We start from the raw sequence: 19,713 nt of genomic DNA, 5'->3' as shown, positions 1-19,713 counted from the left end.
GTTGTTCATTGATTGCTTTCTCATATGTGCCTTGACCACGGGCCTTCAGCAGACCAAGTAACACCGCGCTCAAGCTGGCGACCTCGGGGCCTCGGGGTCTCGAACCTGGGTCCTTCTGTACCCCAGTCCGACGCTCTATTCACTACGCCACCGCCTGGTCAGGCCAGAACTTTTTTTTTTAATTTTTAAAAATTAAAAAATATTTTTTAATTGATTGATTTTTAGCGAGAGAGGAAGGGAGAGAGATAGGAACATCGATCTGCTCCTGTATGTGCCCTGACTGGGGACCGAACCTGCAACCTCTGAGCTTCAGGATGATGCTCTAACCAACCAAGCTATCAGGCCAGAGCAAAAACGAGGACTTTTAAAGTACTCCATTCTCTGGTTACGAACAGTCAGGTGAGACACACTGGAGCCCCTAGGTTTGCATCCAGGTCACTTCCCTGATCAGCCCCTCCCTAGGAGAGTGAGGGCTAATGGCCAGGAAAGACGGATGCCGCTCTAAGGCCTGAGATTTCTGCCATGCACATGATCACTACACAGTGTTCTGGTGGTGGTGGTGGTCACTGTGTCAACAAAATGTCAGCCTGACCTGTGGCGGTAGAGTGGGTAGAGTGTCAACCTGGGAATGCTGAGGTCTCTTGTTCAAAATGCTGGGCTTGCCTGGTCAAGGCACATACAGGAATTGATGCTTCCTGCCCCTCCCTCCCTTCTCTCTCTTTCTCCTTTGTCTAAAAATGAATTAAAAAAATATATATTTTTAAAAAAGCCAAACTAGGAGTTCTGTAGTTTAAAAAAAAAAACCCAAAATGTCATAGCCCTGCTTCTGTGACACAAATATCTATGTAATTCTGAAAATATGTTTTATTTTTATTTTTAAAAAGTTATTTATTGATTTTAGAGGGAGAAGAAGGAGGAAAGAGATAGAGACATTGATCTGTTTCTCTATGTGCCCTGACCAGGGATCAAACCGGCAACTCTGTGTATCCAGATGATGCTCTAACCAACCAAGCTATTTGGCCAGGGCTGAAAATATGCTTTAGAGCAGTTTGTCATTTAATTTGCAGAATTGATTTTAAAAAAAGCAGTAACTCAACCCTTCCCCTGGTGGGGGATGGTTTGTCAACAAGGATCACTTCTTACTTTGCCTTAACCCTGCTGTTAATTGGGACCCCAGACTATCCCAAACCCAAATATCAACTCAGCTTAGATGAGCCCTGAGCATGTCCTTGGGAAAAAATGAAGGAGGCCATATTCTTCCAAAATCCCAAAGCTGAAAATTTCTACAGACCCTGCAGACAAGATGTCAGGAAACACTGTGGTGTTCTGAGGGAGCTGGGGGGCACTGTGGGGTCATCCTCTTCTGTTTACCATGGCCTCAAGCTGCCTGTTGGGTAGGTTGACATGACAACAGGCCTATGGCCTGACTGTTATGCATCTTTCAAAGAAGGCCTGGCCCAGAAGAGACCTGTGGAAATATAACTCCAGGTGGAAGAAGCAGTGATCTTAGGGAAATGACCTAGACTTCCCAATTGCCTCTTGATCCTGGGATTCTGGGAAAGTCTTTGGCTCTCTCCAGATTCCCAGCTTCCAGGTACAATTGCAAAAAAAAAAAATTTTAAGTGACAAGATACAGTATCAAATTAGTGATACATTTTATTTTTTTGTGTTATAGAGACAGAGAGAGGGACAGATAGGAACAGACAGGCAGGAAGGGGGAGAGATGAGAAGCATCAATTCTTTGTTGTGGCGCCTTAGTTGTTCATTGACTATGTGCCTTGACAAGGGGGAGTAGGGGGTGGGAGTAGGGGCTACAGCAGAGCGAGTGACCCCTTGCTCAAGCCAGCGACCTTAGGATCACGTCTGTGATCCTACACTCAAGCCCGCCACCCTGAACTCAAGCTGGTAAGCCCACGTTCAAGCTGGCGACCTCGGGTTTCGAACCTGGAACCTCTGCGTTCCAGTTCGACGCTCTATCCACTGCGCCACCACCTGATCAGGCTAGTGATACATTTTAAATGTTTCCATTTGGCAAACTGTTTTTACCCCACCCCCACCAAAAAAACCAAAAACAAAATAGCAAGCAAGTAAGAAAAATTTCTGTATAGTAGGGCTCCTCCAAACTTGATGGTCATGTTAATAACAAGTCCAGACTCACAGCCAGCACCAGCCACGCAGGGTGTCGCCCACTACAGGGCCCCTGGGAGCCCCTACCCAGAACCACAGCGTCTTCAGTCCCCACGTGTGGTCCTAGGACCCGGATCTGGGCGAAACGGGTCAGGGGGCGAGGGCTCGAGGGGCTGGAATCCTAAAGCACAAGGATTCGGGGGTTGTATCCCAGGAAGCGCGGATTCAGGGAGCTGGGTGGGAGAAGGAAAACCGGACTGAGCCGGGGATGGGAGCCTGACCGAGCGGATGATGCAACTCCCCCCCCCCCCCGGACCGCCTGCGCCCTCCGATTGGCCGGCGCCCAGGCGGCCGCGCTGCGGATTGGCTGGAGTGTCGGAGGCGGGGCTGGCCAGGCGCGGACGCCGCGTGGCTGGCGCCCGGCCGCGGGCGGAGGGCAACCTGTATTGGATAATTCCGTTACTGTGCGCAAGGGTGAGGCTGGGCTCCCGCAAGGTGGGTGGTGCTGCCGGGCAGGGGGAGATGCGCGTCTGCGTCACCTGGCACCAGGCGGTGGGGTGCTAGAACGGGAGGGGCCTCCGGCCGCCAATCTGTCGCTTCCCCACACACACACCGCAGCTCCCAGTCCGGTTCCGTAGGCCCTTTGGGACCAATAGAAGCAGTTCGGGGACGCAGTTGAAGTGGCCGATCGGAGCAGTTACCGGGCCCGGGGCTGTAGGGCAGCCAAGGGGAAATTTAGACCGGCTGGGGTAGGGGGGCGCCTACCGGCGGTCGAGTGACCAGGACTGGCACTGCCCACCTAACTTCTTCCGCCGGATCCTACCCCGTGTCCTCCCACAGCTGCTCCCATAGAGCTAGTGCCAGGTTCTGAGAGCTGTGGGCAAATCTGCGGACACCATGAGCGTGGGCTTCATCGGGACTGGCCAGCTGGCCTGTGCCCTGGCTAAGGACCTTACAGAAGCAGGTAGGGCCTGTGGCCAGGAGGGGGCCCAATACCAGAGGGTGGGCAGTTTCCCCTCTGCAGTCTGGGGAATGAAGATGGGGCTCTGGATAACATGCCTGTGGAATATGGCAGCTTTAGGATGTTTGAGATCGACAGGGGTTGTTCTTACTCTGGGTGGTGGGATTTCTGCTCTCCTTCCTGGGAATGTTGGGTAGGAAGGCCAGGACTGGCCTTGAGGAAGGAACTCCTTTTCTCCAGGTGTCCTAGCTGCCCACAAGATATTGGCCAGCTCTACAAACATGGACCTGGCTACGGTTTCTGCCCTCAGGGTAGGTGCAGGGAGACAGGGCAGCTGTCTCTGCAGGGGTCAGTCAGTGTGTCTGACCCTGGGGGGGGGGGCTGTAACAGCCTTAACCATGGAGGGCCAGTAGTAGTGTGGCCCCAGTGATGGGCACCATGAAACATTACACCACCCCAGCAAGAGTAGTGGCCCTGGACTGTAGTATTTCACGGACTCTGCTCTGCTCTTGGGATCTGGGTGACAGGCTTATGTGCAGCTGGTGGGGAGGGGTGCTGGTCTGGATTGGGGTGCTGTGGGGGCCAGGCACATGGGGCCACAGTGTGGGACCAGGTGAGACACATCTGGAGCCGATAGAGCTTTGGTTTGCCATAGCTGAGTTAGGGCTCCAGATCCATAGGTGGGGAGGTGCTTAGCTTGGGATAACTACCCACACCTGGAGAGCAGAGGGCAGGGGCCTGGCACTGCAGCCCAAGAGGTAGGCCAAGGTTGTGGCATGGATTTAGTGTTCCTTTTCTGCTTGTAAAAGGAGCACATTCCAGAGCAAACTGTTTCCTCCACTTTGGGGTGGAAAGGGTGGTTGGAGGGGAGTTGTCAGCCCCTTTCCCTGAGCCCCTAATTTGGCCATGCCCATGCCCCCAGCAGCCTCTGTGCTGGTCCACATTATAGCTCTTGGCTTGGGGGAGGTCCTGGGGATTTAGCCAGGTATAGGGGCAGGCTGAGCCCACCTTGGCATTCTTGCAGAAAATGGAGGTAAACCTGACACTCCACAACAAGGAGACAATGCAGCACAGTGACATACTCTTCCTGTCCATGAAGCCGAACATCATCCCCTTCATCCTGGATGAGATCGGCCCCGACATCGAGGACCGGCATGTCGTGGTGTCCTATGCAGCTGGTGTCACCATCAACTCCATTGAGAAGGTGGGTGCTGTGGGTCCAGGCCCAGTGGGGTTTGGAGAGGACGGGGAAGTGTGTGCTGTAGTCAGGAGCTCCAGCCATCTCAACACCTCAGTTCTCCGTCTGTGAAATGAGTGTGTTGGCCCAGTCCACAGTGAGAACTCAGGAAATGTTCAGTTGGATGAGTGTGTTCATGCTCACAACCAGCATACCCTGCTGGGCACAAGGCTGGGATGGATACACAGCCAATTTCTTCTCCAGAAACTGATGGCGTTCCAGCCAGCCCCCAAAGTCATCCGTTGCACTACCAACACACCACTTGTGGTATGGGAGGGGGCCACTGTGTATGTCTCAGGCACCCACACCCAAGTGAACAGCGGGCTCCTGGAGCAGCTCATGGGCAGTGTGGGCTTCTGCATGGAGTTGGAGGAAGACCTGATAGACGCTTTCACGGGGCTCAGTGGCAGTGGCCCAGCCTATGTGAGGACTGGGGATGGGTGGGTGGCAGCGGTGGCTGTGGGAAGACCTCAAAGCACATCTGCCCACCTTTACCCTCCTCCCTGCTCTGGCTACTTAGGGTAGAACTGCTGGACCAACCATTGTCTGCAGAAGAAAAGGCCTGGGACAGTGGCTTCCCTGCAGGCATTCACAGCCCTTAATGCCCTGGCTGATGGGGCGGGGGGGTGAAGATGGGGCTTCCCAGGTGCCTGGCAGTCTGCCTCGGTGCCCAGACTCTGCTGGTCAGTATTTTTCTTGACCATCTGACAGGGGCTACTCCTTGCTGGGTGCAAGGCTGGTGCACTGGAATAAGTGGGTGGAGAGTAAGCGCATTAGCTGGGGGCTCCTGGCAGTGTCCTTTCAATACATGTGGATGTACCCACAGCTGTCAGCCCTTCTTTCTGCCTGTAAGGGGCTGCCAAGATGCTATTGGACTCAGAACAGCACCCAGGCCAGCTCAAGGAATGGCTTTAGGCGACCCCTGTGTTTTGGTTGTTTGACCCCCACCGGGGTCGCGACCCACAGGTTGAGAACTGCTGTGCTAGAGAGTGGGGGTTTTCATTCTCTGCTCATCAATGCCGTGGAGGCCTTGTACGTCTGCACACGGTGGGCCCCTGCTGCTGGCACACCAGAGCCCTCGGCCTTGCTCGGGTCTATTCAGTTATTCACTCAGCAGTTGTTTATCGAGCTCTGGCCTGGTAGTGGGCAAAATCTTAGGAGATAAGTCCCCTGGGGTGCAGCTTGCAGTGCCCCTCACCATCGTCCTGCTGGGGAATCTGTGGGCCTGATGTTAAATAAACCCTTCCTCCTGGCCTGGCCAGGGAGATTAAGCAGGTTAATGAAGCAGGATGCAGGAAAATGCACAGGGTTGATGAAAGTTCTGTGAGAACTGAAAGAGCTAGAGCAGGACAGACAGAGTTTGGTGTCTAGGCCTGGTGTCACTGTCCCTAGTTCAGGTTTTGAGGATGGATGGGCACCTTTCTCACCCCAAGCCTACTGTTTAGTCCAGACCCCTAGGTTTTTCCAAGTGTTACTATTTGGCAGTGAGGCTAGGACACAGTGCTGTCCTCCTGGCATCAATCTGCAGAGGAACCAGATGAGGCATATGTCCTGTGCTCAGAGTCAGGGGCTGCTAGATTTGTTGACTCTGAGCTGATCTTGATGAGGTGAGGGAGAGCCAGAGAGCATTCTAGGGGGTTGGGTAGCTTCAGAGAACTGCAGATGCATGGGCCCTGAGCTGGCAGGTGCTGGGAGCTGTGGGCCTTGTTCCCACTTCCCTCATGGACACCTGGGCTCAGGTAGGAGGTGGAGCCCTGGACGAAATACTCCTCACTGCTTCCCCAGGGAACTGCAGTCCATGGCTGACTGGGAGAAGGTCTCACCAGCTGCCATCAAGAAGACTGTCTTGGACAAAGTGAAGTTGGACTCCCCTCCAGGGGCCTTGCTGGCTCCTTTGGGCCACTTTAAGCTGTCCCCACCCCCACAGCATGGCCCCAACAGGCAAGCGGAACTGAGATGTCCCACCTGCACACCAGGTTGCCCTCCACCTTCTCTCTCCCAGCATGGAGCTTCTGCAGTGGGCATCTCTAGACCCTGGCCACACAGGTGTTGTATCCTCATGGTGGACTATTTACTACCCATGGCTCTGGTCAATTTGAGTCAGCCAGGTTCATAGCCAGGGAAGGGGCACATCACTTCCCAATGGGAATCTCCCTGAGTGTTTCCTGGCCCAGAAGTGGGACGGACTCTGACCTTAACCTCTTCCTTCCTCTGCCCCAAAATCAAGTCAGGACCACTTTCCTGGAGCTCAGAGGTGTTTCACCTTCCAGCGTTAGCTGGCTTGAGGTTTGGCCTCTTCCTGAGCACAAAGGTTAAGATTCCCCTCCCTGAAGGCCCAGGACTGGCACTGCCCACCTAACTTCTTCCGCCGGATCCTACCCCATGTCCTCCCACAGCTGCTCCCATAGAGCTAGTGCTATGGGAGCTAGTGCTCCAGCCAAGGAGAGAGCCCCATTCCATGCCTGCCACTTCTCCAACCTCCAATAGCGTGAGATATGTTCCTTGGTGTGGGAAAGACCAGAGGCTCCCCAGGCTTCCTGAGTGTAGTGGGAGGGACCATGGTTCTTGGTTGGCTATTGTCCCCACTTGACATTTGAAAAAAGGGCTTCTCAGACAGTTGGATTTCCAAGTCACCTTTGGAACACTTAGGCCACCCTCTTCCATTCCTGACCTGACCCACAGATGCTGTCACTTCTCTTCCTGACCTTTTGGGTTAAATAAATTAGTTTCTAGCCCAGTGCCTAACTTCTAACTTTGTCACCACATGTTGAGGGAAGCTCCCAGCTGCCCCAGGTTGTTGCTGTTGGGTGTAATATTAGAGTCCAAACCAGTACACCATGGCCCAGAGCCCTTGCTTCCTAGGCAGCTAATTTACAGGTGGGGGGTGGGAAGAGTCTCCCAGTGAGCAGAGGGGAGGGAGCCTCTGGAGAAGGGCACAGCCCCTTAGGCCCCAGTTACTAGAAGTGTGACTGGAAATTGGCATCATAGGCTGGGCTTCGTTTGCCCCTGCTGGAGGGGCACCAGCTTCTGCATCTTCCATACCTCTTGACTTAGTGGGGGCATATGTCTTCCCAGCTTACCCAGGCAAGGGTAAGTGGGGCAGGAGGCCCCTAAGGAGCTAACTGTATTAGGGTTCTCCAGAGAAACAACCAGTAGGACATAGAAATAGATAATAGAATATATGTAAAGAGAGATTTATTATAAGGAAGTGGCTCATAACTATGGAGGCTAGCAAGTCCACTGCAGGGTGGGCCAACAGGCTGGATACCAGACAGCTAACAGTCCAATTCAAAGGCCATCAGGCAGGTAGAGCCAATGTTGCTGGTGTATCTGAAGCAGAGAATTCTCTCCAGAGAGTCAGTCTCTTTGTTCTATATAGGCCTTCAACTGATTGGATGAGGCCCACCCACATTATGGAGAGTGATCTGTTAATGTTTACAATGTAACCCTCAAAGGAGGCCCACAAGATCAGAGGAACTGCTGTGGGTCAGAATCCCTTATGGGACCAGGAGTGGTCGCATTCGTTCAATCAACAGTTACATTGGTCCTGTGGTTGGCTCAGCAGTAGAGCATTGGCCTCATGTCTGGGTCTGGGTTGTTGTTTTTTACAGAGACAGAGAGAGAGTCAGGGAGAGGGATAGATAGGGACAGACAGACAGGAACGGAGAGATGAGAAGCATCAATCATTAGTTTTTCATTGTGACACCTTAGTTGTTCATTGATTGCTTTCTCATATGTGCCTTGACTGCGGGCCTTCAGCAGACCGAGCCAGCTTGAGCCAGCGGCCTTGAGCTCAAGCTGGTGCGCCTTACTCAAACCAGATGAGCCCGTGCTCAAGCTGGCGACCTCGGGGTCTCAAACCTGGGTCCTTCCACATCCCAGTCCGACGCTCTATCCTCTGCGCCACCGCCTGGTCAGGCGATATCCTGGGTTTGATTCCCAGTCAGGACACACAGGAGAAGCAACCTCCTCCCCCTCTATCCCTTCCCCTCTCTCCTCTCTCTCTCCCTCTCCTGCAGCCATGGCTTGATTAATGCAACTTGCCACCCCTGTGCTGAAGATGGCTCCGTGACCTCAGGCCCTAAAATAAGGTTGCCAAGCAACAGAGCGACTGCCCCAGATGGGCTTGCGGGCTAGGTCCCCGTGGGGCACATGCAGGCCTCTGTCTCCCTACCTCCCTGCTTCTCACTTTAAAAGAAACAAAAAGTTACAAAGCCTGTGGAGACAGCAAGATGAAACCCCCTTGCCTCAGAGGTTGACATGTTCACATTCACAACCACCCCTAAAACTGGGCATCTGTAGGATGTGTCAGGAGCACACAGGCCAAGCGGTGGGATCCCTTGTGGGAAAGAAGGGGTGATTAGGAGTGTCCCACGTTTATTTACCCTTCCCCTGGGGTCGCTTAGAACCAAGGCCCAGGACAAGGGGGTGGGAGGACAAGGCACTTTGGGGACAAGGGGACAAGGGAAGAGACAGGAAAAACGGAAGAAAATGCGCGACAAAAAAAAAAAAAAAAAGGTACAGCCCGACCAGGCGGTGGTGCAGTGGATAGTGTCGGACTGGGATGCGGAGGACCCAGGTTCGAGACCCTGAGTTCGCCAGCTTGAGCGCCGGCTCATCTGGTTTGAGCAGAAGCTCACCAGCTTGGATCCAAGGTCGCTGGATCGAGCAAGGGGTTACTCGGTCTGCTGTGCCACACCCCCATCCCCCCCCCCCCCCCCCCCCCCCCCGTCAAGGCACATATGAGAAAAAAATCAATGAACAACTAAGGTGTCCCAACGAAAAACTAATGATTGATGCTTCTCATCTCTCTCCTTTCCTGTCTGTCCCTATCTATCCCTCTCTCTGACTCTCTCTCTGTTAAAAAAAAAAAAAAATAGAGCAAAAAGAAGGGACAGTTTCCGGTCTCTGCCAGGGTAGCCCCCACGAACCCACTGTCCGTGGCCAGTACTGGGCATAGAGTGCTTTGGGACTTTGTGTCCCTGCACAACCCTGCTAACGCATGAGCCCAAAAGTACAGACCCCCACCCTGCGCAGGTGGAAGCAGGAACTCTTGGACACGTGACCTTTGAAAGGGTCAGCACGGAAGGGTCAAAAAAGCGGCCGGGTCCAATAGGCCCCACCTTAAAGGCCGAAAGGGGGTGTGGCCTGTCCAGGAGCGCGTGCCTGGGCTAGTCCCGCGAGACCCCGGCTGGGCGGGGCACGTTACCTGAACGCCAGTGCCCGGCGCGCAGGCGCGGTACGGCTGCGCCTCGTACCCCCGCCGCCGCGCCTTTCTCTTTAAGCCACGGCCGGTTGCGACGCCGCTTCATGAATGGAACCCATGTGACCAAACATCATGTGACGTCTGTGGAGCGGCGGCGGCGGCGGCGGCGGAGGATCCTGAGCCCGGTCCGGCCTTCCCAGCGCGCTCCGCCCAGCCCGCGAGCCCACACCCCGGGCCCGGAGTCACCGCGCGGCTCAGCCCCGCGCAGCCTCGGAGCGCCCGCCGCCATCCGCCCCAGCTTCGGCCCGCCCAGGCCCGCAGTGTGGTGGGTGAGTGCGGGCCCGGTCGGGTGGGGGGCGGCGGACGCCCGGGGGCTCTGGGCCGGGTGCGGCCGGCGGGGCCGCGGCTTCTCCCGGCGATCCTGAGCAGCACGGGTCGAGCACTCTTGGCTTCGGGTCTGCCCCACTCCCTGCTGGGGACCCTTGCCTCGATTTCCCCATCGGGCCGGGTACCACAAGTCCCCCGCGTCGAGGGTACTGGGGGTGGGCCGCGGGGCTGGCGGAGGGCGGGCGGGCACGCGGCTCGCTCAGTGGAAGCTGGGGCGTCCTGGAGGGAGGGGCGGCCAGGGTGGCGGGAGGAAAGGGTGGGGTCGAGCGGGGCGCCTAGGGCTCCGCGGAGGAGCCGGGCGGCCTCGGCCCGAGCTGCTGATTCATCAGGTGTCTGTGTCGGCGCTTTCCCAGACGCAGGGGTCCTTGGCGGGCCGGAGAAGGGCCGGTAGGGAGGCGCTGGGAAGACCTTTCTCGCGCCGGCTCCTCTCCGTCACACGGGTGCCAGAGCCCAAGGGAGACTTGCTGAGTCATCAGCATGAGGTCACTCGATGCTCTTCCTGGTGCCTGGGGGGATTTGAGCTAGGTCCTGGGGCCTGCAAGGCTAGGATACGAGTGGTGGAAGGGACCGTGTGAACGTGGGGATGGGGCTAGAGCGCCTTTTTAAGTTTGGGCTGAGGTGCAAGTTGAAGGCCGGGTGGTGATGAGGAAGTTGAAGAGGCCACGATGCAGTAGTTCGTAAAATCCCTGGCCTGTCCATCCCTCTCAGGCATGCTTTTCTCAGGCAGCATGTCTCCGACTCACGTCTGGGACAGTTCCCCAAACTGGGAAATAGTTCTCTGAGAGAAGGGGAGGAGCTTAAAGGGGCCGTGCTAGGGAAAGCAGGCTTTCCCTGTGACTGGTCTGGTCCGCCAGGTTGTGCGGCCCTGGGCGGGGAAGAGATTGACCGGAGAGGGAGAAAGAGGCGGGGGAGGTCTGCAGGAAGGGGCAGCCTGGGTGGCGGGAGGAAAGGGTGGGGTCCAGTAAGGAGTCCAGGGATCTGTGAAAGAGCCCTGCAGAGTACACCTTGTACTGAGTCCTGGGTGACAGTGGACAGGACAGTTGGCAAGCAGGTGCAGCTCTACCAGGAAATTGCTAAGAGAGGAAGCAGCAGGACTTAGACACTGGGGACCAAGGTGTCTGGTAAGCAGGCCCTGCTTCTCTTTGCAGCTGGGCCTTGGGGTGTGGGCTGAGGCTACAGATGATGGGAGCTTGAAGGGTGCCTAGTTTTCAGGACTCAGCAGGTGGGCAGGGTAGAAGATGGCAGTTTTCAGTCACCACACAATTGTTCTGGAGGTTGGGGCTCAGTATTGTGCAAGTTAGCAGAGAATGGCCCTGTTGGGTGTCAGGCCAGGTGGTGGGGACTCCTGGGAAGGGACAGCTTGAGGGTAGTGTGTTCTGGGCCACCTCTCCCAGGGGTATGGGTGATTCCTGGCCTCTAGGGGTGGAAGAGTGTTCCATCTGGACCACAACCAAGGACCTTTCTTGCCCAGGGGTTCATGGCTAAGTTAGGTTAGGTTTGTGGTTTGTCTTCAGGGATTCGCTCCTCTTCCCCCCCCCACACACACACATACAGGGTGGGACCAGAGTAGGTTTACAGATTTGAGTACATGAAACAATTTATGATTGTATTATTTATTAATATATTCTTGTCCATACAAAGAACTGTAAACCTACTGTGGCCCCACCCTGTATTCATGTGCACTTGCACACATACACAGAGCCTGGGGCTTAAAGGTGCTATGTTTTAATACTTCAGCTGATCTTTTGGCTGGAATTTTATGCCCCAGGAAAATGCAGGTTCCTGGAGAGGTATTTCTTACTTATGCTTTGGTGGAAGTTAAGTTTTAGACTTTTTTCAGAGTGGCTTTCTGTGGCTGAGGGCTTCTGGAGGAGGTGGTCTGAAGGCCGGGTAGCAGTGAGGCTGGCTAGTGAGGTTGGGGTGCCAAAGCGCTCAAGACCATGCCTGCCTTGGAGATTTGGCCACTGGTATTTGCAAGCCAAGAGAAGGAACAGGAGCTGTCTTGTTGCCTGCCTTGTGTCCATGCCCTGGAGTTTGGGTTCAGGAGAAAGGGGCTAGAGCTACCTGAAACTCTTTCCCCTTCCTGACTGGCTCTCGGTCTGAGTGGGTAGTCCAGAATACTTTGTGCTTAGGGCCATCTGGGCCTTCTCCACAAAGTGGACTCAGTGTCTGGGGAAGCAGAGAAGAAGAATGGAATGACCTAGTCGCAGCTCTGAGCCTTAGCGCTGGGGAGGAGGGCTCGGGGGGTATAGCTTCTTTTTTTTTTTTTTGTATTTTTCTGAAGCTGGAAACCGGGAGAGACAGTCAGAGAGACTCCCGCATGCACCTGACCGGGATCCACCCAGCACGCCCACCAGGGGGCGTCGCTCTGCCACGACCAGAGCCACTCTAGCGCCTGGGGCAGAGGCCAAGGAGCCATCCCCAGTGCCCGGGCCATCTTTGCTCCAATGGAGCCTTGGCTGCGGGAGGGGAAGAGAGAGACAGAGAGGAAGGAGGGGGTGGGGGTGGAGAAGCAAATGGGCGCTTCTCCTATGTGCCCTGGCCGGGAATCTAACCCGGGTCCCCCGCACGCCAGGCCGACGTCCTACCGCTGAGCCAACCGGCCAGGGCCTATAGCTTCTTTTTGATCTGGCCTTGGGGGATCTCTTCCTCCTGGCTTCTAGATGCTTCTAGTGATGCTCTGAGCCATCACTCCCATCACATCAGTGTGTGTCCCCAGGTGGATGGAGGCCAGGCCAAAAAGCTGGCATCCCTGGCTTTGCTGAGACCTGCCCCTCCCCCACGCACTCACACACACCTTGGATTTGGAGGCCATTGGCTACACTTGTGCTGAGTTCAGGCCCTCTGCAGAGGGTGAAATCTTTCAAGGAGGCACTTTTCTGTGTGATCTCTTCAGGAAGTCACCGCTGTGCTCAGCGTGGGGGTGGTGGAGGGAACATGGTGGTGGGAAAAGCTGGTGCCAGGCTTTTTCTTTGGGTGACAGTGGTAGGGCCCAGGGCAGTGTCCCTGCACTCCAGTTTGTGCTCTGCCATGAGAGCCTGACCCCAGAGTGGGCATGGGCCCTTAGGACCTTCTCATCTCCAGCTCTCGTCTGCCCATTCTCTGCTCTGGAAGAACCAGGTTCTGGAGCCTTAGGTCTGCCTGAGATCCTAGATGGCTTAGCTGTGGGGAGCTGCCTCTGGTCTCCTGGTGCAGGGCTGGGTGGGGTGTTGTCTGCCATTGAGCCCACCACTTCCTCAGCCCATAATTTAGCTACCAGTGAGAGTAAGACAACCCCTTCTCCCCAGGCCAGAATTGCCTGAAGTGTTTATGGCTTCCTCCAGGAAGCCTCCTTGCATCTAACCTGGAAAATAGAGCTGGTCTCGTGGTGGCAGGATGAGCCAGGAGTCTCAGGACTTGGTGTGCAAAATTTTTCTTTTTTTTTTTTTTTTTTTTTTAGTTTAGAAAGAGGGAATCCTTTATTGGGAAATAGATATTATTAAAAAGAAACACAAAATAGGCCTGAGTTGTTGTGGTCCAGGGGATAAAGCTTCAACCTGGGAACACCGCAGTCGCTGTATCAGAGCCCTGCACTCAAGGCATACATGGGAGTTGATGCTTCCTGCTCCTCTTTTATTTCTTTTTCTCTCTCTCTCCATAGCTCCTCTATGTAAATGGGGGCACATAACCTTCCGTTATGGAGCTATGGAGACTTCAGTTAGGTCGTTCACTTTCATTTGGGGAAAATGGCGCTTTCTTGGGGAGTGTTCACTCATAGGCATATGAGGGATGCGTTCCCGCCTGTGTCGTAGACCCATCACGGAAACATCGCGGTGGGCCTGGGCGGTGTCCAGGGCGTTCCTCTGCTTTTCCAGACCGGCTGTTCAAAATTTTTCTTGATGGAGCTTTAAGAAGCAGAAAGTGAGAGTGGGATGTGGAAAGGGTGACAAAATTGGTAGGAGGGCATTGGAGGAGGCCCTGTGTTCTAGCCACCTAGCCCTTTTGCTTTTGTTCTCTGCCCTATGGGTGCTAACCCCGGAAAGGGGGCCAGAGAGCAGTCATTGGCCCAGAGGGGACTGAGCAGTCAGTCCCCTTGGATGGCTAACTGCGGGCACTCTTGTGAAATACCCTGGACTTGGAGGGCAGGGGCATAAGATGCTGCAACCCAAAGCCACAGGATGGTTACTCCATCAGCACCAAGGAGCCTATCCTGCCACCTGGAGGGCAGGAGAGCTCCTGCCAGAGCTAGTTGGATGACCCACTTGCACTCTTCAAAGTGAGAAGTGTCTGGGAGAATCAGGACTCCTCCTTGTCTTCTCTGCCCAAATCCCCAGTGGGGACGGTATCCTAAGCCTTTATGGGAGCAGGGTTTTGTCCCAGGGCAACTTAGGGGAGAAAGCTTGAGTATACACATGCAGGGTTGCTGGACCTGGCCAGCTGACCTTTCTGGCCCCAGCAGCTTTCTCCTCTGGCTGCTGGTCCCCTGGGGCTGTGTTGGCTGGCTGCCTATGGAGTGCCAAGCCAGTGAGGGAGCAGGAGTGATGTGCTGAGTCAGCATGACTCGCCAGGAACAGCCGATCTGGGGTGTGCACTGGAGTTATTTTTAAAGCTCTGGGCTTCCTTCTAGGCTGGCCCCTCCTGCACCCTCTAATCTCTCCTCTACCCCCTTTTCTGGTCTCTGCCTTCCTCACAGTCTTTCAATTCCCTTTTTCTCCTTGAACCCTACTGGCCTCCCACCTGGTTCCCAAGGGGCAGGGTAGACTGGGAGTAGCCCAGCTCAGGAGAGGCAAGGCTGAAGGGTAGTCCTCAGGGCCAAGTATCTGTGGGAATGGGCAGGGGTGGGTGAGGCTGTGGGTGTGGAGGGAGGAGGGGGTGGTCTCCAGGGTCCTGACCCCTGCCCCATGTCTCACAGAGTGCCTGCTTGCTGTGCCCCTGGGTTATGACGACCCCCAATAAAGGAAACAAGGCCTTGAAGGTGAGCAGGCCAAGTGGGTACATCTTGGGGATCGGGTGGCACAGGGGTGGTGTGGCACAGGAATGGTGGTCACTCATCCTGTGACCTTATGCATTGTACCACCCCCAGGTGAAGCGGGAGCCAGGCGAGAATGGCACCAGCCTGACTGATGAGGAGCTGGTGACCATGTCAGTGAGGGAGCTGAACCAGCACCTGCGGGGCCTGTCCAAGGAGGAGATTGTCCAGCTGAAGCAGCGCAGGCGCACACTCAAGAACCGCGGCTATGCTGCCAGCTGCCGTGTGAAGCGGGTGACGCAGAAGGAGGAGCTGGAGAAGCAGAAGGCGGAGTTGCAGCAGGAGGTGGAGAAGCTGGCCTCAGAGAATGCCAGCATGAAGCTAGAGCTTGACGCACTGCGCTCTAAGTACGAGGCCCTGCAGAACTTCGCCAGGACCGTGGCCCGCGGCCCTGTGGCGCCGGCTCGGGGCCCCCTTGCTGCCGGCCTAGGGCCCCTTGTCCCTGGCAAGGTGGCTGCCACCAGCGTCATCACAATTGTAAAGTCCAAGACGGACGCCCGATCGTAGGGATGCACACTTGCCCAGGCAGGTCTGTGAAGGGCCATTAGGCACATGGTGAATTCGGCAGCCTTGTCCCCTTCTTCCTTCTCTCCTTCCTCTCCTATCTCCCCCCCCCTTCCTTACAAAGCACAACCTGTACCCTAGGGGCACTGGGCTGAGCCCCTTGATCTCGTCGTTGTCATCATGTGTTTTGTATGTTGGGATTGGTCAGTTTGGTGGTGATGTGTGGTCACCCCAGCCCCCTTTGTACCAAGGCCAGGTGGGCTTGGAATCAGAATTGGTTCTGTGGGAATAGATAGAAAGACTGAGTAAGCTCTGGGGCTTGAGTGTCCCTGAACAGAGAGGGTCCAGGGCAGGAGAGCTCCCCTCCTGAGTGGCCCATAGGCCCTGACCACTGCTGGACTGGCAGAGAACTGGATGGTTCACTCACTGCTCGGCCAACAGGAATAGATGGGCTCTGTTCCAAGGAGTAGGGTGTCCTTGAGGGCCTTGAACAGGCAAGCCACCAGCTTGTGTGCTGGGGGGATGGGTGTCATGTGGCTTTGGGCCAGGGGCCTCAGCACACTGGCTTGATGCATTGCACTGAACAAGACCAAATCACTGGTTGTGAGCGTATGTGAAGGGTGTGTCCAGTGTCCTGCGATGGGTCCCGTGTCACTGTTTACATGACCTATTTGTGTGGTTACATAGCCCTTTATTTAAAAGAGAGAGGTTCCTTTTACGAAGTTATTAAATTATATGTTTAAAAGCTAAAGAAAAAAAGCTGCAGAGTATTTATAAAACTGTCTTTTTACAAAAAACAAGCAAGAACATTTGACCGTATAAATGAAAAAGGGAAGAAAATACAATAGAAACTTTGCTAGTTTAAAAAAAGAAAAACAAAAAAAAAATCCCTTTCTTGTAAACTTACAGACAAGTCTTTGTGGCTGTTGGAGTTTAGTTTTTATATACACAGAGTTATCAGATGTTATTTATAAAACTTAGTTTAAAAAAGACAAAAAAAAAAAAAAAAAAAAGGAAAGCCGCGAGCGACCAGAAGGCGCATCCTGACATCCTCTTTGCTCTTTTGCAATTGTACCGAAAGTGACTTACTCCTTTTCCCTCCTGCTTCTGTCTCCTGCCGGTGCAATGTGTAGTCGTGCCTGGTGAGGTCTTGTGCAGCTTTTTGTGCTGGTGCTCCTGATGACCTTTGACCTGTGGTTGTCACTTGTGTCTGTTTTCCCCGTGCTTGTCTTTGGATTTGGTTGTCTTTTGCTTCTGCTGGCTTGCTGGGCTCAGGCTAGGGTGCTGGACGGGATCTGCTCCAGCAGAGTTTGGGGGGTGTCTGTGCCTACCAGCTCGGCCTTTTCAGCCTTGCTGACTGCCCCAGGCCTCCAGGAGGTCCAGTTTGGGGCTCTGCCACTCCTGCCCTTGCTGTCCCTTGGCTTTGCATATGTGTGTCAGGCTTGGGTTGATCCAGTGGCAGGGTAGGTAAAACTGGGGGATGTCCCAGGGGTCCCCATGCTGCTTCCATACCCACCATTTTTGGCCCTGGGTAGGGGCTTTGCAGGGACCAAGGAGTCACTGTGGGTACCCACGGGGCCATGGCCAAGCTGTCTGCCCCTGGCTGTCTTCCTTCTGATGTCCAACCTGCTCTGGCTCTGGCCGCTGACCCCAGCTTTTTCCTCTAGGCTTCATATGGGCCTCAGCAGGGGCTGCCTAGGGGCCCACTTATCCCAGAACTGTTTCTGGGCTGTGGGGCAGTGCTTCCTAGGTGGAACCAGGTGATTTCAAGGCCCACCTGGGGCGGCCCTTTATGTCTGCCTGAGGGCCTGGGGAGTCTTCACCAGTGCCAGATAAGGGCCAGTCTCCTGGGCCAGTTCCTGTCCCATGTCTCCCAGAAAATGTTGGCAGCTCTCCGCTTTGGGCCTTCTGCTGCCTCCCTTTGGGATCTGTGTCTTCCAGGGTACTGATGCTTGGCTTATAGAGGTGCTTCTCTCTGGGGCTGAGCCCACCTCCCCGTCTCAGCCACTTGGTGAAGGCAGCTGGTCTTCCAGACTTGGCTTGGAAAGCTCCTTGTAGGCACATGATGGGTGGTGTCTACCCCCAAGAGGTTGGTGCTGTCTCTGGGCATTGGCTTCTCCTTGGGGTTGCTGGTTGGTTCCTCTGCGGGCCCTGAACCCCTGAAAAGCATGGAAGTGTAACAGTGGCCTAACAAGGTTTTACCTGGTGGGCAGCAGGATTTTCATCCTGGAGTTTGACCCAGTATGCCCAGGGGATAGGAGCAGGGACATGCTGTCAACTTCTGCCGTCTTGATGGGCTTCCCTGGGTCCTAGATTCTTGGAGACATTCCCAATTGTACCTGGCTCAGCCTGCAATGAAAAATTTGACTGTGGACTCTATTTCACCTAATGGCTTCCTCTTCTTTCAGTCTGCCTCTGTTTTGTAAGATCCAAACAAGAGTTGTCAATGTCTGTAGCAGTAGTGTGTTGGAATTGCATTATAACAGTCTCTAAAGAGAGGTCATGCCCTGTTTCAGTGGTGCGAGGGACAGGCCCTCCATGTCCGGTTATGGTCCCCACTTTTGTCCTGGCTGGGAGGTGGTTGTCCATCTCTGTACACCCCTTCCATGCTGTGGACCTAGAGAGTGGAAGAAGGAGGTGGGTGAGGAAGGCAAGAGGAGGGTTTTGTGATTGGCTGCTGAGCAGAAATTGTAGGTCCTTGGTTTGGTTTATAAAAGAAACTTCTGGAATTAGGCCATGGTTCCTTTCAGGATTTTTGAATTTGAAGCAACTTGAGTCTGGGAGAACATCCATTTCCTGTCAGGCCAGCCCTCTGTGGCCATCCCAGCCCTTTTTCCCTTCACCTTGGTTTCTTGACAGTAGGTCTGTGTCCACATGTGACTGGTTGGTGTCTTTCTGACTCTTGTTAGTTCAGTTTTCCTTCTATATAAGAATGTGGTGTTCCCTTGTTCTCTCTTCAACTTTTCTGACACAGTGAATTGAGAGCTTTGGCCAAAGCCAAGTCTCCAAAACGTGTCCACTAAGTAAACCATACCATGCACCTCTGCTCCTACTTTGCCCTCGCCTGACTTCTCCCTTAACCTAACATGGACACTCAGATTTCAGAGGAGAACCCTGTGGAAACAGGTTAACCCCTTTTCCTAGAGCATGGTCCCAGAGAGACCGCTCCAGGCCCCTGGCTGCTGCTCCAGGTGGTACTGCCTTTTATACAGGTGAGAAGATGTGGCTGTTTTGTGGCAGCTAGGAGGTATGCTGGTTTCTGATGGGGACTTTTCTTCTCTTGGTCTATGCTTCTGTGCACAGTCCTGTCTGTCAGCAACAGCCTCAGTGGTCAGTGCCCAGGCCCACAGCTCTGATCTGCGGTAGCCTGCTTTAGGATGGGTGATCAAGCCCCATCTGGTCCCTGCTGCCTCCATCTCTGATGTGGCTTGTTGGCCAAAGCTTCCATCCACAGCTGGAAATCCTGAACCACAACCTACAGCACCATTTCCGCTTTGGGATCTTATAGGTTACTTTTTTAGGCTGTGGTTTGGTGAAAGGAACCAACACATCAACGATTTTTTTCCCCCAGAAGCCATGGGATAATTTTTTGGCGTATATTTGCCTTTCTGTTGGCTGTCTGGTTTTGGAGCAGATGGGGAGATGGGTGTGCCCTTGAGACTATTGGTCTGTCCTGCTCTGGCCTTTGTGTCCTGGGCCTGTGCTGTACCTGTTGGGCCAGTCGCACACAATTAATTGCACCTCACCCTAGAGCAGCAACCTTGGTACGGGAGTATCCAAAATGAACTATGAGGAGCGACCCTGTTGGCCCCTACCTTCTTCCCGTCCCCTGAATCTGCTAGTCCCGGAAGCCTTTAACCAAATGGGAGTGGGTGCAGAAAGCCTTCTCCTGGCGTCTTAGAGCAACAGGACAAAGGGCTGCCCAGTGTGTCCAGCTCTGCTCTCCTGGCTCTGAAAGGGTGGGTACAAGCAGAGTCGATCACACCCTGACTGCCCTGCCTCGGGCTGAAGCTAGTGGGAGGTAGGGTTACCTTGGGGTCTGCCCAGCGGTGGGGATTGTTGGAGGTTCCAGTGGGGAGGACTTTGTTGGGGCCCCAGCCTCCGCGCCACTCTTCCCTGTGCAGTATTTATTGCTAAATTATTGTCCAGGAGGGGCGGCACTGTGCCGGGCCCCAGGTATTTATTGCTGTACATACTGTATGTTTGTGATATATAAGGTTTTCTTTATTTTGTATATGATCAATAAACACCTTTTAAAAAGACTGGCAGGTGCTTCCTTGGGC

General features: G+C 54.5%; 1 protein-coding gene across 8 annotated transcripts; it reads left to right on the top strand.

The window, feature by feature from the left end:
- The first annotated feature begins 2,510 nt into the window (after nt 1-2,510).
- MAFG (MAF bZIP transcription factor G) lies at nt 2,511-19,692 on the top strand. Of its 8 annotated transcripts, XM_066237442.1 has the most exons (6): nt 2,511-2,601; nt 2,968-3,091; nt 3,329-3,399; nt 4,113-4,292; nt 14,810-14,872; nt 14,981-19,692. In XM_066237442.1, exons 2-6 carry the CDS (start codon nt 3,025-3,027, stop codon nt 15,431-15,433), a joined length of 834 nt encoding a protein of 277 aa, XP_066093539.1. In that variant the 5' UTR covers nt 2,511-2,601; nt 2,968-3,024; the 3' UTR covers nt 15,434-19,692. The 8 variants fall into 8 exon arrangements, with proteins under 8 accessions (XP_066093539.1, XP_066093540.1, XP_066093541.1 ...); XM_066237443.1 differs by lacking the exons at nt 2,511-2,601; nt 2,968-3,091; nt 3,329-3,399; nt 4,113-4,292 and adding an exon at nt 9,084-9,860; XM_066237444.1 differs by lacking the exons at nt 2,511-2,601; nt 2,968-3,091; nt 3,329-3,399; nt 4,113-4,292 and adding an exon at nt 9,741-9,856.
- The last annotated feature ends 21 nt before the right edge of the window (nt 19,693-19,713 follow it).

Source organism: Saccopteryx bilineata, chromosome 6 (genome assembly GCF_036850765.1).
Source record: "Saccopteryx bilineata isolate mSacBil1 chromosome 6, mSacBil1_pri_phased_curated, whole genome shotgun sequence".
Classification (NCBI taxonomy): Eukaryota; Metazoa; Chordata; class Mammalia; order Chiroptera; family Emballonuridae; genus Saccopteryx; species Saccopteryx bilineata.
The sequence above is the reverse complement of the archived record's forward strand: the minus strand, read 5'-3'. Positions and strand labels throughout refer to the sequence as shown.

Coding starts and splice junctions, on each gene's coding strand:
- MAFG (XM_066237442.1), top strand. CDS start 3,025: ATGAGCGTGGGCTTCATCGGGACTGGCCAGCTGGCCTGTGCCCTGGCT. Junction 3,092..3,328: donor TAAGGACCTTACAGAAGCAG/GTAGGGCCTGTG, acceptor CCTTTTCTCCAG/GTGTCCTAGCTGCCCACAAG. Junction 4,293..14,809: donor CCATCAACTCCATTGAGAAG/GTGGGTGCTGTG, acceptor CATGTCTCACAG/AGTGCCTGCTTGCTGTGCCC.